Genomic DNA, 20,013 nt, shown 5'->3' with positions numbered 1-20,013 from the left:
ATATGATGTACCTTGAGATGATATAGGACTTGTTATAAAATGTCATAGCTTTACATTAATTTGTTAAACAGTGATTAAAGAGACAGTTTAGGGTTTTTTTCCAAGCATTTAAGTGTTGTGAAGTTTGACTTAAAGGTATACCTGGATACATCTATGAATAATTTGTACTAAAATATTGTCAAAAGTCACACAATTTGGCATTCACATCCGATAAGTCAAGAAGTCCTTAATCTTATGGTTAGGTGTTTTTAGGTTAACATGATCTATTAAGAGGAGGTAGTGTGCACACATTGATAATGTTTGGTGTTGTATTGTAATCTGAGGGTTCATTAAACCAGTGCATCACTGTGTGCATCACTGTGTGCATCACTGTGTGCATCACTGTGATTGGTTGAGGTTTTATGGAGTCTTTGTAGTAATTCAGCACTGTCATGATGGTTGGAGGCTGTCAGCTTGAAAAACATATTCTTTTTATCAATGTCAAAATCATTATGACATTATGAAAAAATGTTGTCAATAAAAGAAGTTGGCTGACAAACAGTCAAGGTCAGAAAGTCAAAGGTCATCTTCAGTGTTATTTATAAACTTAAAAGGACAAAGTTATAAAGTATAGGTATATTAGAGCTACATTATATTTCACTTCAGCATTTCTTATGACAAAAGTGTGTGCCTTTCAGATTTCTGAATTCTACAACTTCATCCATCACAGCATTGTACATTCATTTGTAAAAATTAATGTACAAAAGATGATTGCATTGTCAATGATATCATTTGTTTGTCAGAAGGAAGCAACAATATGATCTCACATATAGTGGTGTCAGAAGTTCTCCATAATACTACATATGGTAAATGAACAATGACCTTTTACAAGGCACGCTAAGAACTCTGTCATCATCTGTCCCTAATACCAGTTTTAGACACTTTCATAATGATTGTTATTAGGGTGACAACGTTTATTGAGGTGATTAATCTATAAGTAGAGTTTTAGGAATATTTATGGTAACGGGTGAGATCTGGTTTTGATTTAGGACACATGGGTAATCTGATGACATGGATAGACACCTTATCGCTCTACAGAACAAGACATTGTACAGACATTGTTAGCATTATGATACTCACAAGAGTCAGTGATTCTTCAACATGTAACCTCCTTTATTTGATCAAATATTGCATGAAAAAATGCTTTGGTAAGCATTTTATTTATGGATATAATTTAACCAATACACAGCACCTGTAATAGGAATTACATTTTGTATACATGGAGATTATATATATATATAAGTAGGGATTTGTTAGAGTAGAACAAAACACAAGTATACCACTTTTTAGATCTACACTGCCAACATGCCCTAATGTAATGGCTCAGCTTCTGGTAGTACAGTTTCACTTATCCACCAACCCTTCATGTTCATGGTTAGTAGTGGACAAGTTACTGCTTTCTGATAACCAACACCTTCCTGGTGTGGTAGAGACAAATCCATATTTCTATGTAATACATGCCTGGCTTTAATCAGGAATGCCATTACCTTGTGACCTGTATTTTATATTGTTGAACTGTTTCCATTATAACTTGAGGGAGACATTTCTAACTAATCTATCTTCCCATTGTTATATGTTAGTATTGGTCTCTGCGTGATTCTTGGTTCCTCTTGGTGGATATAGGATTCAATCAAACTATTTTGACATATATCCTGATAGAAAGCTTACTGGTTGAATGAACATTTCTAATGGTTGTATTTATAATCACATTCTGATTAAAAAAAACTTTCAGATTTCAATCTCACTATGTCAATAAAATTTTAAAATCAATGTAAAACTGATGGATTATTCATTGCTGTGACTTCTGGTAAGTGATTGATGTGATGATCAGGATTAAGTATTTGCTGTTTCACCAGTTGGTTCAGTGTTGGTTGTAAGGACGTTGGTTCAGTGTTGGTTGTAAGGACGTTGGTTCTGTGTTGTTTGTAAGGACCTTGGTTCAGTGTTGTTTGTAAGGACCTTGGTTTAGTGTTGTTTGTAAGGACCTTGGTTTAGTGTTGGTATTAACCAACTTAGTTTAGTGTTGGTAGTTCAGTGTTTAGTGTGATAACCTTGCTATCATATCCTATTTCCCTGTCCTCAGAGGTTGTCTAGTCAGAATTCTAGAATATTGAAAGGTGAATGTTCATGATGATGTTGCCAGTTTTGGGATGGTCATCAGAAATTCATGTGTTTTGAAAAAAGTGTACTGATAAAGTGCGCTGATATATTTGATGACATTTCTGCTGTATTGTGTTTTATTGATAGGATTGGTTTTAGGGTCTAGTAAAGGTGTGCTGATATATTTGATGAAATTTCTGCTGTATTCTGTTTTATTGCTGGATTGGTTTTAGGGTCTAGTAAAGGTGTGCTGATATAATTGATGACATTTCTGCTGTATTCTGTTTTATTGATAGGATTGATTTTAGGGTCTAGTAAAGGTGTGCTGATATATTTGATGACATTTCTGCTGTATTCTGTTTTATTGCTGGATTGGTTTTAGGGTCTAGTAAAGGTGTGCTGATATAATTGATGAAATTTTGCTGTATTTGATTTTAGGGTCTAGTAAAGGTGTGCTGATATATTTGATGAAATTTCTGTTTTATTGATAGGATTGATTTTAGGGTCTAGTAAAGGTGTGCTGATATATTTGATGAAATTTCTGCTGTATTCTGTTTTATTGCTGGATTGGTTTTAGGGTCTAGTAAAGGTGTGCTGATATATTTGATGAAATTTCTGCTGTATTCTGTTTCATTGATAGGATTGATTTTAGGGTCTAGTAAAGGTGTGCTGATATATTTGATGAAATTTCTGCTGTATTCTGTTTTATTGCTGGATTGGTTTTAGGGTCTAGTAAAGGTGTGCTGATATATTTGATGAAATTTCTGCTGTATTCTGTTTTATTGATAGGATTGGTTTTAGGGTCTAGTAAAGGTGTGCTGATATATTTGATGAAATTTCTGCTGTATTCTGTTTTATTGCTGGATTGGTTTTAGGGTCTAGTAAAGGTGTGCTGATATATTTGATGAAATTTCTGCTGTATTCTGTTTTATTGATAGGATTGGTTTTAGGGTCTAGTAAAGGTGTGCTGATATATTTGATGACATTTCTGCTGTATTCTGTTTTATTGATAGGATTGGTTTTAGGGTCTAGTAAAGGTGTGCTGATATATTTGATGAAATTTCTGCTGTATTCTGTTTTATTGCTGGATTGGTTTTAGGGTCTAGTAAAGGTGTGCTGATATATTTGATGACATTTCTGCTGTATTCTGTTTTATTGATAGGATTGATTTTAGGGTCTAGTAAAGGTGTGCTGATATATTTGATGACATTTCTGCTGTATTCTGTTTTATTGATAGGATTGGTTTTAGGGTCTAGTAAAGGTGTGCTGATATATTTGATGAAATTTCTGCTGTATTCTGTTTTATTGCTGGATTGGTTTTAGGGTCTAGTAAAGGTGTGCTGATATATTTGATGAAATTTCTGCTGTATTCTGTTTTATTGCTGGATTGGTTTTAGGGTCTAGTAAAGGTGTGCTGATATATTTGATGAAATTTCTGCTGTATTCTGTTTTATTGATAGGGTTGGTTTTAGGGTTTGTGGTAGTAAAGGTGTGCTGATATATTTGATGAAATTTCAGGGTCTAGTAAAGGTGTGCTGATATATTTGATGAAATTTCTGCTGTATTCTGTTTTATTGATGGGATTGATTTTAGGGTCTAGTAAAGGTGTGCTGATATATTTGATGAAATTTCTGCTGTATTCTGTTTTATTGCTGGATTGGTTTTAGGGTCTAGTAAAGGTGTGCTGATATATTTGATGAAATTTCTGCTGTATTCTGTTTTATTGATGGGATTGATTTTAGGGTCTAGTAAAGGTGTGCTGATATATTTGATGAAATTTCTGCTGTATTCTGAACCTTTTGGGGATCCTATATTCTTTAGGTTGTACACAAATCAATCTCACCTGTACCAGAGTAAGGATGAAACAGAATATCTAATGAAGATTAATTTAAATGATTGAGAGGGTGTAAATAACAAGATTCTAAGGTCTGCAGGAATGGACTGACAAAGGATTTCAGATTCAGCTAGCATCACATTGTAGGACAGTAGTATAGGATTATAGTGTAGGGTTATAATATAGGCTTATAGTGTAGGGTTATAATATAGGAATATAGTGTAGGTCTGTAGTATAGGCTTATAGTGTAGGGTTATAATATAGGGATATAGTGTAGGTCTGTAGTATAGGCTTATAGTGTAGGGTTATAATATAGGGATATAGTGTAGGTCTGTAGTATAGCCTTATAGTGTAGGGTTATGATATAGGGATATAGTGTAGGTCTGTAGTATAGGCTTATAGTGTAGGGTTATAATATAGGGATATAGTGTAGGACTGTAGTATAGGCTTATAGTGTAGGGTTATAATATAGGGATATAGTGTAGGTCTGTAGTATAGGCTTATAGTGTAGGGTTATAATATAGGGATATAGTGTAGGTCTGTAGTATAGGCTTATAGTGTAGGGTTATAATATAGGGATATAGTGTAGGTCTGTAGTATAGGCTTATAGTGTAGGGTTATAATATAGGGATATAGTGTAGGTCTGTAGTATAGGCTTATAGTGTAGGGTTATAATATAGGGATATAGTGTAGGTCTGTAGTATAGGCTTATAGTGTAGGGTTATAATATAGGGATATAGTGTAGGACTGTAGTATAGGCTTATAGTGTAGGGTTATAATATAGGGATATAGTGTAGGACTGTAGTATAGGCTTATAGTGTAGGGTTATAATATAGGGATATAGTGTAGGACTGTAGTATAGGCTTATAGTGTAGGGTTATAATATAGGGATATAGTGTAGGACTGTAGTATAGGCTTATAGTGTAGGGTTATAATATAGGGATATAGTGTAGGACTGTAGTATAGGCTTATAGTGTAGGGTTATAATATAGGGATATAGTGTAGGACTGTAGTATAGGCTTATAGTGTAGGGTTATAATATAGGGATATAGTGTAGGACTGTAGTATAGGCTTATAGTGTAGGGTTATAATATAGGGATATAGTGTAGGGTTATGATATAGAGATATAGTGTAGGAGTGTAGTATAGGCTTATAGTGTAGGGTTATGATATAGGGATATAGTGTAGGACTGTAGTATAGGCTTATAGTGTAGGGTTATAATATAGGGATATAGTGTAGGTCTGTAGTATAGCCTTATAGTGTAGGACTGTAGTATAGGCTTATAGTGTAGGGTTATAATATAGGGATATAGTGTAGGGTTATAATATAGGGATATAGTGTAGGTCTGTAGTATAGGCTTATAGTGTAGGGTTATAATATAGGGATATAGTGTAGGACTGTAGTATAGCCTTATAGTGTAGGGTTATAATATAGGGATATAGTGTAGGACTATAATATGGAGTTATAGGGTAAGGTTGTTGTGTAGGATGTTAGTATTTGATTATAGGGCAGGGCTATTTTGACAAATTGCTAAATGACTTTGTTGATTTAAAGTCGTGCATTCTGACATATTCATAAGTAAGTTGGTATGGGCGACAGATAAATGGTCTATAGGTATGTTTTGGGTAAATAAGTAGGACCATACCTATGTTTCAGCAAGTTCTCTCATGTCATGTACTGAAATATATTGGAAAGTGGCTTTATACTATCTATAAAGCAAGTGCTTTAGATATCATAGAAGTGTCTTATCTTTAATTGAATGTGACTAAATATTACCATTGATATTAGACCTCATTGCTAGAGGGATGGATGGAATTGATTGATGTGTCCTAGACATTTGTAATGGTGTCTTTACTAGAAACTCTCCATTAGCTGTATCAACGTCCTTTCCCACATGCAGATAGGGGTAAACTCTTCCTATTAGGTATATAAACCTCCTTTCCCACATGTAGTCAGGGTAAACTTCCCCTGTTGAGTATATAAATCTCACCTCCCTCGTGAAGGTCAGGGTAAACTCTTCCTGTTAGGTATATGTATCTCCCCTCCCACATGTGGGATCTAGGTAAACTCTCGCTGTTGAATGTGTAAATATTACCATTGTATTAGACCTCCCACATGTGGGATCTAGGTAAACTCTCCTAGACTGTTAGGTATATGTATCTCCCCTCCCACATGTGGGATCTAGGTAATACTCTCCCTGTTAGGTATATATAAATCTCCCCTCCCACATGTGGGATCTAGGTAAACTCTCGCTGTTAGGTATATGTATCTCCCCTCCCACATGTGGGATCTAGGTAAACTCTCGCTGTTAGGTATATGTATCTCCCCTCCCACATGTGGGATCTAGGTAAACTCTCGCTGTTAGGTATATGTATCTCCCCTCCCACATGGGGGATCTAGGTAAACTCTCCCTGTTAGGTATATGCATCTCCCCTCCCACATGTGGGATCTAGGTAAACTCTCGCTGTTAGGTATATGTATCTCCCCTCCCACATGTGGGATCTAGGTAAACTCTCGCTGTTAGGTATATGTATCTCCCCTCCCACATGGGGGATCTAGGTAAACTCTCCTTGTTAGGTATATGTATCTCCCCTCCCACATGTGGGATCTAGGTAAACTCTCCCTGTTAGGTATATGTATCTCCCCTCCCACATGTGGGATCTAGGTAAACTCTCCCTGTTAGGTATATAGGGCGAGAGACATTGTGTGATTTATCACAAATCTAATAGTAAGTCTGTTTCATTTATGATCCTGGAGAAATATATGTTATGTAGAAATAAATTATAAAAGAGCTTTATTATAGCTTCGTCTGGAAAACCATTTAATCTTCAACATGATAATGGGTTTACAAGTTTAGTTACAGTGGTGTTTTTACAATGTTTACCTTGTACTTAGTGTTAGGAGAATTAAAATCATGGTTATTACAAAGGCTTAAGTACAATCTTTAAGCTTATAGATATTGTATTGACAGTAAAATGAAGAATTATTTAAATGGTATTTTCATAAATGAGAAGTTTCAAAAAACTAAGATTGATCTGACTTAAAGTGAACAGTGTACAGGGAAACATTCACCAGAGGTCTGACTTATGGAGAACTGTACAGGGAAACACTTGACCAAGGTCTGACTTCAGGGAACTGTACAGGGAAACATTTGACCAAGGTCTGACTTCAGGGAACTATATACAGGGAAACATTCGACCAAGGTCTGACTTCAGGGAACTATATAATCTGACTTTCAGGGAACTGTATACAGGGAAACACTCGACCAAGGTCTGACTTACAGGGGACTATATACAGGGAAACATTCGACGAAGGACTGACTTACAGGGAACTATATACAGGGAAACATTCGACGAAGGTCTGACTTACAGGGAACTATATACAGGGAAACACTCTACCAAGGTCTGACTTCAGGGAACTGTACACAGGGAAACATTTGCCCAAGGTCTGACTTCAGGGAACTGTATACAGGGAAACACTCGACCAAGGTCTGACTTCAGGGAACTGTACACAGGGAAATATTTGCCCAAGGTCTGACTTCAGGGAATTGTACAGGGAAACATTCGACCAAGGTCTGACTTCAGGGAACTGTATACAGGGAAACACTCGACCAAGGTCTGACTTCAGGGAACTGTACACAGGGAAATATTTGCCCAAGGTCTGACTTCAGGGAACTGTATACAGGGAAACACTCGACCAAGGTCTGACTTCAGGGAACTGTACACAGGGAAATATTTGCCCAAGGTCTGACTTCAGGGAATTGTACAGGGAAACATTCGACCAAGGTCTGACTTCAGGGAACTGTATACAGGGAAACACTCGACCAAGGTCTGACTTCAGGGAACTGTACACAGGGAAATATTTGCCCAAGGTCTGACTTCAGGGAATTGTACAGGGAAACATTCGACCAAGGTCTGACTTCAGGGAACTGTACACAGGGAAACATTCGACAAAGGTCTGACTTCAGTGAACTGTATACAGGGAAACACTCGACCAAGGTCTGACTTCAGGGAACTGTACACAGGGAAACACTCGACCAAGGTCTGACTTCAGGGAACTGTATACAGGGAAACACTCCACCAAGGTCTGACTTCAGGGAACTGTATACAGGGAAACACTCCACCAAGGTCTGACTTCAGGGAACTGTATACAGGGAAATATTTGCCCAAGGTCTGACTTCAGGGAATTGTACAGGGAAACATTCGACCAAGGTCTGACTTCAGGGAACTGTACAGGGAAACACTCGACCAAGGTCTGACTTCAGGGAACTGTACACAGGGAAACACTCGACCAAGGTCTGACTTCAGGGAACTGTATACAGGGAAACACTCCACCAAGGTCTGACTTCAGGGAACTGTATACAGGGAAACATTCGACCAAGGTCTGACTTCAGGGAACTGTACAAGGAAACACTCAACCAAGGTCTGACTTCAGGGAACTGTATACAGGGAAACATTCGACCAAGGTCTGACTTCAGGGAACTGTATACAGGGAAACACTCGACCAAAGTCTGACTTCAGGGAACTGTATACAGGGAAACACTCCACCAAGGTCTGACTTCAGGGAACTGTATACAGGGAAACATTCGACCAAGGTCTGACTTCAGGGAACTGTACAGGGAAATATTCATTCAGTTCTCTTCCATTTGTGTCATTTTCTCCAGTATCAAATATACTTTAAAATGTGTAAATTGACATCTTTTAGCTTAAACATGATGAAACTTTAAACCCACTTTTTTTTTGCCCAGGCAAAAGAAAGAAATGGGTAAAAAATAAAATAACGGTGAAAGTTTCATTGTACCTGGTGTATTAGTTCTACAGATGTGCTTTACTGAGGCTCTGTTGGGAGAGATACAGTTAAAATTAGTCATAAGAAAAAAAGGAAAAAGTATTTGATAATTTATGTCAAATTACCACAAATGTACTTTGATGGAAATTATCTCCATTTGTCAATATGTGTCTATATCATACAATCTCATTGTGCAGAGACAGAACTATAAAATAGACTCTCAAGCGTACTGTTAAAACTACCATGGTGTCACCTCTTACCGCACTACATGGAATAACAGTGTAAATGGCAGTGGGTGGGAAAGTTGAAATAAACACAACCTTGTTGGATACTGAAGATTATCTCAGGACGATTTAGTGTTAGATAAGGCAAATATACTGTCAGTATACCTTAGCAGATCATAAAACACAAACATAACAAAAACACAGGCTGATGTCTTACTGACAGATGTTAAGAAATAGGGCCCATCACACAGGTACTACATAGGGAGAGGATTTACTACACTATACAGATATACGCTCTTTCACATGAGGGTGTCTGTGGTTCTCTAGATCTAACAACGTCTTAAAAGTATCACAGGACATTTAATATATATGATAAACACATAAGAAGCTTTGATAACTTCATATTGCTTTGTCCTGTAAACATTTTCTTATGAAATTTTCTCTTTAAGCTCATAAAGATCATCAAAGTTGTGTTTAAGGTCATTGCATTTGTTGAAAAGGCTTATGTAATATTGATATCCCTTTAAATTTTCTATAAGTCTATTCTAAAGAGAAAACTTTCATTCCTTACCATACCTATAATTTATCAAAGGAAGCATGGAATTGATATGAAGACATTCATTAAGTAAGCTATGAATATTCATGAGCCTGTTTAGGTCAGGGTTTTTGTATATTGACTAAGATTTATGTGTGGTAGTTAGCATTGTTCTCTGTGGACTTTGTTATTGGAGATCAAGACAAACAATGGATTTCAATTAACTTATCAGTCAGGTGTTATACTAGAAATGTTCAGGTAGCTTAATTTATTTTAAATGGAATAACAGAAAGTGACCCTGAGTCCTGTTTTTATATTGGTTCTGATCATAATAAAAAAGAAATGGAAGAAAAGTGGTTAAAATCAATACTTATAAATAAATGATATATATAATGGCTGTAAGATTAGAAGTGGTGATTACCAATGTACACATTTACACCTACACTCAGGTATAATACCAACACTGTAGAGATAGAGAATCCTTGTCAGCTAGCCAATGTTTAGGTAAAAAAACATATACATGTGAAGTCACTAGGCAATATATACCTAACAATACCAAAGGGATTTTACTCACCATATCCCACAAGTCTGGGATTACTTCCTATACCCTGCTGGCCTCTACACGTCTACCAAACTTAATGTAACACCAAACACACAGGGTAATTTTGAGAAGTTTTATTGAGGAAAATTCATCTTGAAATCTATAAGATAATCTTGTTTTGAAACCATAACTTGAGTAATAAAGAGGACATCTTTGAAAGTTGTCTGTTTATTAGCGATAGAAGTGGAGCTTTGATATGAATACACTGATATTACTGTATATATTATGGCTAAACTTTCTTAAGTAAAACTACTGATTTATATGTATCATAATGCATTTTCTTCCATGAATCAGTTTTAAGGTTATCAAAGTATTCAGATGGCCTGTCGTAAAGTATTCACGAGTTATTGAATGAATGACATTGACCTGCCTTTGAAGACATCCTGCAGCAATAATTTAAGAAATATAGTGAATTAAGGTAACTTTTCCTACAGCTACATGTGATGTTTGACCTTTGGTACGCTGAGATGAAGGACTAAATTCTGGTCTCAAATCATTGATATTGAGCTGTTTCCAAAGTGTCTGTATCATTGAGATCCTGGGCAGTGACAAAGTGTCTGTATCATTGAGGTCCTGGGCAGTGACAAAGTGTCTGTATCATTGAGGTCCTGGGCAGTGACAAAGTGTCTTTAAGTGCCAGTTTGGTTGAGATCCTGGTCAACAACCATAGTGTCTGTCATTGAAGACCAAAGTGTCAGTATCATTGAGGTCCTGGGCAGTGACAAAGTGTCTGTATCATTGAGGTCCTGGTCAGTGACAAAGTGTCAGTATCATTGAGGTCCTGGGCAGTGACAAAGTGTCTGTATCATTGAGGTCCTGGTCAGTGACAAAGTGTCTGTATCATTGAGGTCCTGGGCAGTAACAAAGTGTCAGTATCATTGAGGTCCTGGGCAGTGACAAAGTGTCAGTATCATTGAGGTTCTGGTCAGGGACAAAGTGTCAATATCATTGAGGTCCTGGGCAGTGACAAAGTGTCTGTATCATTGAGGTCCTGGGCAGTAACAAAGTGTCAGTATCATTGAGGTCCTGGGCAGTGACAAAGTGTCAATATCATTGAGGTCCTGGGCAGTGACAAAGTGTCTGTATCATTGAGGTCCTGGGCAGTGACAAAGTGTCTGTATCATTGAGGTCCTGGGCAGTGACAAAGTGTCTGTATCATTGAGGTCCTGGGCAGTGACAAAGTGTCTGTATCATTGAGGTCCTGGGCAGTGACAAAGTGTCTTTAAGTGCCAGTTTGGTTGAGATCCTGGTCAACAACCATAGTGTCTGTCATTGAAGACCAAAGTGTCAGTATCATTGAGGTCCTGGTCAGGGACAAAGTGTCTGTATCATTGAGGTCCTGGTCAGGGACAAAGTGTCAGTATCATTGAGGTCCTGGTCAGTAACAAAGTGTCAGTATCATTGAGGTCCTGGTCAGGGACAAAGTGTCAGTATCATTGAGGTCCTAGGCAGTGACAAAGTGTCAGTATCATTGAGGTTCTGGTCAGTAACAAAGTGTCAGTATCATTGAGGTCCTGGTCAGGGACAAAGTGTCAGTATCATTGAGGTCCTGGGCAGTGACAAAGTGTCAGTATCATTGAGGTTCTAGTCAGTAACAAAGTGTCAGTATCATTGAGGTCCTGGTCAGTAACAAAGTGTCAGTATCATTGAGGTTCTGGTCAGTAACAAAGTGTCTGTATCATTGAGGTCCTGGGCAGTGACAAAGTGTCTGTATCATTGAGGTCCTGGTCAGGGACAAAGTGTCAGTATCATTGAGGTCCTGGTCAGTAACAAAGTGTCAGTATCATTGAGGTCCTGGTCAGTAACAAAGTGTCAGTATTATTGAGGTCCTGGTCAGTAACAAAGTGTCAGTATCATTGAGGTCCTGGGCAGTGACAAAGTGTCAGTATCATTGAGGTCCTGGGCAGTAACAAAGTGTCAGTATCATTGAGGTCCTAAGCAGTGACAAAGTGTCAGTATCATTGAGGTCCTGGGCAGTGACAAAGTGTCTGTATCATTGAGGTCCTAAGCAGTGACAAAGTGTCTGTATCATTGAGGTCCTGGGCAGTGACAAAGTGTCAGTATCATTGAGGTCCTGGGCAGTGACAAAGTGTCTTTAAGTGCCAGTTTGGTTGAGATCCTGGTCAACAACCATAGTGTCTGTCATTGAAGACCAAAGTGTCAGTATTATTGAGGTCCTGGTCAGTAACAAAGTGTCAGTATCATTGAGGTCCTGGGCAGTGACAAAGTGTCTGTATCATTGAGGTCCTAAGCAGTGACAAAGTGTCAGTATCATTGAGGTCCTGGGCAGTGACAAAGTGTCTGTATCATTGAGGTCCTGGTCAGTGACAAAGTGTCTGTATCATTGAGGTCCTGGTCAGTAACAAAGTGTCAGTATCATTGAGGTCCTGGTCAGTAACAAAGTGTCAGTATCATTGAGGTCCTGGGCAGTGACAAAGTGTCTGTATCATTGAGGTCCTGGTCAGTGACAAAGTGTCTGTATCATTGAGGTCCTGGGCAGTGACAAAGTGTCTGTATCATTGAGGTCCTGGTCAGGGACAAAGTGTCTGTATCATTGAGGTCCTGGTCAGTGACAAAGTGTCTGTATCATTGAGGTCCTGGTCAGTGACAAAGTGTCAGTATCATTGAGGTCCTGGGCAGTGACAATGTGTCTGTATCATTGAGGTCCTGGGCAGTGACAAAGTGTCTGTATCATTGAGGTCCTGGGCAGTGACAAAGTGTCAGTATCATTGAGGTCCTGGGCAGTGACAAAGTGTCTGTATCATTGAGGTCCTGGGCAGTGACAAAGTGTCTGTATCATTGAGGTCCTGGGCAGGGACAAAGTGTCTGTATCATTGAGGTTCTGGTCAGTGACAAAGTGTCAGTATCATTGAGGTCCTGGTCAGTAACAAAGTGTCAGTATCATTGAGGTTCTGGTCAGTGACAAAGTGTCGGTATCATTGAGGTCCTGGGCAGTGACAAAGTGTCTTTAAGTGCCAGTTTGGTTGAGATCCTGGTCAACAACCATAGTGTCTGTCATTGAAGACCAAAGTGTCAGTATCATTGAGGTCCTGGGCAGTGACAAAGTGTCTTTAAGTGCCAGTTTGGTTGAGATCTTGGTCAACAACCATAGTGTCTGTCATTGAAGACCAAAGTGTCAGAATCATTGAGGTCCTGGGCAGTAACAAAGTGTCAGTATCATTGAGGTCCTGGTCAGTAACAAAGTGTCAGTATCATTGAGGTTCTGGTCAGTGACAAAGTGTCTGTATCATTGAGGTCCTGGGCAGTGACAAAGTGTCAGTATCATTGAGGTCCTGGGCAGTGACAAAGTGTCTGTATCATTGAGGTCCTGGGCAGTGACAAAGTGTCAGTATCATTGAGGTCCTAAGCAGTGACAAAGTGTCAGTATCATTGAGGTCCTGGGCAGTGACAAAGTGTCTGTATCATTGAGGTTCTGGTCAGTGACAAAGTGTCTGTATCATTGAGGTCCCGGGCAGTGACAAAGTGTCAGTATCATTGAGGTCCTGGGCAGTAACAAAGTGTCTGTATCATTGAGGTCCCGGGCAGTGACAAAGTGTCAGTATCATTGAGGTCCTAAGCAGTGACAAAGTGTCAGTATCATTGAGGTCCTGGGCAGTGACAAAGTGTCTGTATCATTGAGGTCCTGGGCAGTGACAAAGTGTCAGTATCATTGAGGTCCTGGGCAGTGACAAAGTGTCTTTAAGTGCCAGTTTGGTTGAGATCCTGGTCAACAACCATAGTGTCTGTCATTGAAGACCAAAGTGTCAGTATCATTGAGGTTCTGGGCAGTGACAAAGTGTCAGTATCATTGAGGTCCTGGTCAGTGACAAAGTGTCAGTATCATTGAGGTCCTGGTCAGTGACAAAGTGTCTGTATCATTGAGGTTCTGGGCAGTGACAAAGTGTCTGTATCATTGAGGTTCTGGTCAGTGACAAAGTGTCTGTATCATTGAGGTCCTGGTCAGTGACAAAGTGTCAGTATCATTGAGGTCCTGGTCAGTGACAAAGTGTCTGTATCATTGAGGTTCTGGGCAGTGACAAAGTGTCTGTATCATTGAGGTTCTGGTCAGTAACAAAGTGTCTGTATCATTGAGGTTCTGGTCAGTAACAAAGTGTCTGTATCATTGAGGTCCTGGGCAGTGACAAAGTGTCTGTATCATTGAGGTCCTAAGCAGTGACAAAAGTTTCTTTATCATTGAGGTATGGTCTGCGACCAAAGTACCTGCACTGAATGTTTTACAGTCTTTTTTACCAGCAAGGTTGTATATACACAAAGGATTCCAATACTTTGTTTAGGTAGTTACAAGGTGTCCAGATTTCGCCAAGTTATTGATGGTGTGTGAAATAAAGATTTGCTCTGATAAAATTTTATTTCTATTGATACAATGAATTTGGAGAGCATATTTGGTACCAGTTTCTGGTATCCCTTTTGAAATCAAACTGCCTGTGTTTAAAGTCCTGTGTGAAGAAATACCAGGCTTTTCTCCCCATTAACAATGGTTTCTGAAGATAACGTTTGACGGAAATCAAATTGATATGTTGGTTTGTAAGTTAGACATGGTACCCAGATCACACAATATTTATTGATTACGGGAGGGTTAGTGTTCCGACAAGAAATATGTAAGTATGAAATGGCAGTGAGAGAGATTAGAAAGAGATTAGAGTAGGTTCTTAAGGTGTACTGTGACCGGCTGTTTTCCATTCTTATAACTAAATACTGCATTGTGTCATTGTGTCATTGTGTCACTGTATAGGGTTGCCACTGGTACAACATTTTTGTAGGAGATATTTCAATGATCAATGAACACTGCTCTGAAATTAAAAAAAGCTACTGTTGGCAAAAGTGAATCTGCAGATAAGAGTGTGCACATATATATCAGAATGGTGAGAAATCTGTGTGTACATAACAGTGTGTGGTGAGAACAGTAACAGGCAATCTGTGAGTATATACCAGTGTGTGGTGAGAACAGTTACAGGCAATCTGTGTGTATATACCAGTGTGTGGTGAGAACAGTTACAGGCAATCTGTGTGTATATACCAGTGTGTGGTGAGAACAGTTACAGGCAATCTGTGTGTATATACCAGTGTGTGGTGAGAACAGTAACAGGCAATCTGTATGTATATATCAGTGTGTGGTGAGAACAGTAACAGGCAATCTGTATGTATATACCAGTGTGTGGTGAGAACAGTAACAGGCAATCTGTGTGTATATACCAGTGTGTGGTGAGAACAGTAACAGGCAATCTGTGTGTATATACCAGTGTGTGGTGAGAACAGTAACAGGCAATCTGTGTGTATATACCAGTGTGTGGTGAGAACAGTAACAGGCAATCTGTGTGTATATACCAGTGTGTGGTGGGAACAGTTACAGGCAATCTGTGTGTATATACCAGTGTGAGGTTAGGTACTTTTATTCCATTTTTTCCATATCTGTCTGAATACAAATTTTGTTACACCTATATGAAATGCTAAGAAGATTTTTATTTTAATGAATGATGATTGAATTTCCTTATTATATAGAATTGTGTATTTACATATGTAGAAGTTTATGATTTACTTACTGCTGTTTAATTCATTAGTGTGGAGATTAAGGCTAAAGTTCTTCTATTTACCTGAACAGTGTATTTAAGTGTGTTATTTATGATCAGACTATGATATTAACCAGTTTAATGACTTTGTTTAATGTTTTTTCATATTTATTTGTTTCCAAACATATAAGTAACATAAATTATAAAATGACAGGAGTTGATCGGTCTTTTCTGATCCTTGACCATTGTTGTTTACATTGGTAGGAAGATTTCCCATCAGTAATCTCGCATTTGACAGTCATATGTAGTTTTGTCAGAAGTAGATAGACACATGTAAATGTTAGCTAATCCTGCTGTATTGATCAGTGTTATTTTATTTCACTCAGTTTACCTATACATATACGTTGGTTTGAAAGTAGAGGGGATTTCTCTTGTTTGATGTTTAAAAGTCTTAGTTAGATAATGCATTAATTCATTAGACGTCACAGTTCTCTCTTTGATTTTGTTTGACAGTGTTATGATACTTAGAGAAGGCTGAGGTTAATTTGATACTCTGTCTATAAATACACTGTCGTTTATAAATTTTACGCTGATCAAGCAATCCTGAGTATTTTGTCACAAGTTTGTACAATATTAATCTCAAAGCTCCAATTTCCATTTCTGCACAGTATCTCCAGTTATAATTGTTAGATTCCACCTTGCTTGTGTTTACCTTTTCATCTAAAAAAATGTAATAAAAGATTTGATCATTGACCTTCTGTGACCTTTATGTTGAGTAGTGATACAAGTTTATGTTACTACATGATGTGTAGATGTCTGTAGTGTTTCTTGAAATACTCAAGTTAGTGAGAGACGTCTTTAATTTATACTGACTGTTGGAGTGTTCAATTGAAATACTGTACTTGTATACATATATATCAATTCCTACAGAGTTTATATAGCTGTATAAATAATTTAGATTGCTTTAACGGTTGTTGGACAAGATGTGGAGATACTTGGATTGTTTTAAAGGTTAGTATTCTAGATGTGGAAATATTTGGATTGTTTTAATGGTGGGTGTTCTAAATGTGGAGATATTTGGATTGTTTTAAAGGTTGGTGCACTAGATGTGGAAATATTTGGATTGTTTTATAGGTTGGTGTTCTAGATGTGGAGAAATTTGGATTGTTTTATAGGTTGGTGTTCTAGATGTGGAGATATTTGGATTGTTTTATAGGTTGGTGTTCTAGATGTGGAGAAATTTGGATTGTTTTAATGGTGGGTGTTCTAGATGTGGAGATATTTGGATTGTTTTAAAGGTTGGTGCACTAGATGTGGAAATATTTGGATTGTTTTATAGGTTGGTGTTCTAGATGTGGAGAAATTTGGATTGTTTTAATGGTGGGTGTTCTAGATGTGGAGATATTTGGATTGTTTTAAAGGTTGGTGCACTAGATGTGGAGAAATTTGGATTGTTTTATAGGTTGGTGTTCTAGATGTGGAAATATTTGGATTGTTTTATAGGTTGGTAGACAAGATGTGGAGATATTTGGATTGGTTTACAGGTTGGTGCACTAGATGTGGAGAAATTTGGATTGGTTTACAGGTTGGTGCACTAGATGTGGAAATATTTGGATTGTCTTACAGGTTGGTAGACAAGATGTGGAGATATTTTATTTGATGTATTTGTACTGTTTTACAGGTGGATCACAGGCACTCGAGGCCAGGATATTATTTTTTAAACATTGATTTTTGTTTTAGCACTCATAACTGACGTTATTTAAACGAAATATCAGCAGAATTCAAGTTTATGTGCCGGTTGACAAATCCGAGGTCCACGGTCATTAAAAATACACAAGGCAAGCAACTCCAGATTTTAAAAAATTGACCCCTCGCTTGGAAACTGGCTCAAAAAAAGTAGTTATGATAAGTTCCTTGTAAAACAATATGTATCCGTAGGTAGTGTGTATATTTACCTTTTATTTGGTGCATAACATTACAGGCAACGAGAAATTCACAATACGTACATGAGATTAACATCTCAATAACCGGAGATTTTATTTCCATGTAATTATCTTTGACGGAAGTAACATGCCATTTCAAGGGCGGTCACTCCGAGTTTTTGGGAGAGGATTTGGATAGCACTATGCCAGTGAACAGGTAAGAAAGATTCCGATGTCATTACGCGCGTAACTTCAAAATAGATATTTTTATTTCTACAAATACATTTGCGGGGATGGAAAAATATATTTGGATTGTTTTACAGGTGCATGGCTGGGCAAAAAAGGTCCACATTTGCCAACTCAGATACAATATCATGGTAAGGGATTATACAGAATGCATCAACTTTCAATCAAGCTGGCGGTAATGAGAATTTTTTTTTCAAAAAAAAAAAAAAAAATAGAAAAAAATCATGCAGATAATGAAAAAAGGGCGCAATTTATGAAAAATATCGTGGGGGAAATATATTAACTTAGAAATTGGAAATTAAATGATTTTTTCCATAGTGATTTTTGTCAAGTTATTGAGAATATTTGAAAAGAAATACATATTACTTATTAACCAAGAGGCCCAAAGGGCTTGTATTGCTACAGGTACTGTATGTTTTGGCAAACATCCATACAATGGACTTCCTGACCAAATATCACGACCCAAGGCCTTTTTGGTTATCAGAAGATGTTATTTAAGGGTTTATCCATGACCTTGAATATAATGTCAAAGTAATATTTCATTATCTGCATGATTTTTTTCTTATTTTTTTTTTTGAAAAAAAAAATTCTCATTACCGCCAGCTTGATTGAAAGTTGATGCATTCTGTATAATCCCTTACCATGATATTGTATCCGAGTTGGCAAATGTGGACTTTTTTGCCCAGCCATTATTTTTCCATCCCCGCAAATGTATTTGTAGAAATAAAAATATCTATTTTGAAGTTACGCGCGTAATGACATCGGAACCTTTCTTACCTGTTCACTGGCATAGTGCTATCCGGAACTCCTCTCCCAAAAAGTCGGAGTGACCGCCCTTGAAATGGCATGTTACTTCCGTCAAAGATAATTACATGGACGATAAAATCTCCGGTTATTGAGATGTTAATCTCATGTACGTATTGTGAATTTCTCGTTGCCTGTAATGTTATGCACCAAATAAAAGGTAAATATACACACTACCTACGGATACATATTGTTTTACAAGGAACTTATCATAACTACTTTTTTTGAGCCAGTTTCCAAGCGAGGGGTCGATTTTTTAAAATCTGGAGTTGCTTCATTTTGTCTTGTCCTTGTGTATTTTTAATGACCGTGGACCTCGGATTTGTCAACCGGCATATAAACTTGAATTCTGCTGATATTTCGTTTAAATAACGTCAGTCATGAGTGCTAAAACAAAAATCAATGTTTAAAAAATAATATCCTGGCCTCGAGTGCCTGTGAGGTGGATGTACTAGATGTGGATACATTTGTATTGTTTTACAGGTGGGTGTACTAGATGTGGATACATTTGTATTGTTTTACAGGTGGGTGTACTAGATGTGGAAATATTTGATATATTTGTATTGTTTTACAGGTGGATGTACTAGATGTGGATACATTTGTATTGTTTTACAGGTGGGTGTACTAGATGTGGATACATTTGTATTGTTTTACAGGTGGGTGTACTAGATGTGGAAATATTTGATATATTTGTATTGTTTTACAGGTGGGTGTACTAGATGTGGATATATGTGGGCCATCAATTCCCAGGATCTTAGGCGTCGAGGGAGAACAGGTAGGAGCTATAGACTTCATTTTTGCTTCATTTAACAATTGAATTGTCTACAACATCGAGGAATTCTCGGGACATAAAATAAGAATTATAACTTCATTCTACACATGTATCAATATGGTATGAGTACATCAACTAGGACTTTGTCTACATGAGCAAAGATTAATGAAGATTGTATTGTTTCACTAATTGGACATGATACACATATTTGTTTACTGCTAAGATTTTAGGTTTAATTTGATACTTTCAGGTCCATCAGAGTGGATTTATATCATTGTTGTCTTGTCATCATCAGATTTACATCATTTTGTCTTGTCATCATCAGATTTACATCATTTTGTCTTGTCATCATCAGATTTACATCATTTTGTCTTGTCATCATCAGATTTATATCATTGTGTTGTCATCATCAGATTTACATCATTTTGTCTTGTCATCATCAGATTTATATCATTTTGTCTTGTCATCATCAGATTTATATCATTTTGTCTTGTCATCATCAGATTTATATCATTGTTGTCTTGTCATCATCAGATTTACATCATTGTTGTCTTGTCATCATCAGATTTATATCATTGTGTTGTCATCATCAGATTTACATCATTTTGTCTTGTCATCAT

At 37.5% G+C, this 20,013-nt stretch overlaps 1 protein-coding gene across 1 annotated transcript in view; it reads left to right on the top strand.

Annotated features, from left to right (window-relative positions):
• The window catches only part of LOC132559528 (cytosolic Fe-S cluster assembly factor nubp1-A-like), a 48,233-nt gene that overhangs the window by 10,957 nt on the left and 17,263 nt on the right, over nt 1–20,013 (top strand). The window contains exons 4-5 of the mRNA XM_060224154.1: nt 19,328–19,396; nt 19,644–19,653. Coding sequence (XP_060080137.1) covers nt 19,328–19,396; nt 19,644–19,653 — 79 coding nt within the window. The remainder of the gene's footprint in view (nt 1–19,327; nt 19,397–19,643; nt 19,654–20,013) is intronic.

The sequence above is a fragment of the Ylistrum balloti genome, unplaced genomic scaffold (genome assembly GCF_031769215.1).
Source record: "Ylistrum balloti isolate Yb309-2 unplaced genomic scaffold, AGI_CSIRO_Ybal_v1 Utg370928, whole genome shotgun sequence".
Classification (NCBI taxonomy): domain Eukaryota; kingdom Metazoa; phylum Mollusca; class Bivalvia; order Pectinida; family Pectinidae; genus Ylistrum; species Ylistrum balloti.
This window is presented reverse-complemented; position numbering and strand designations above follow the sequence as displayed.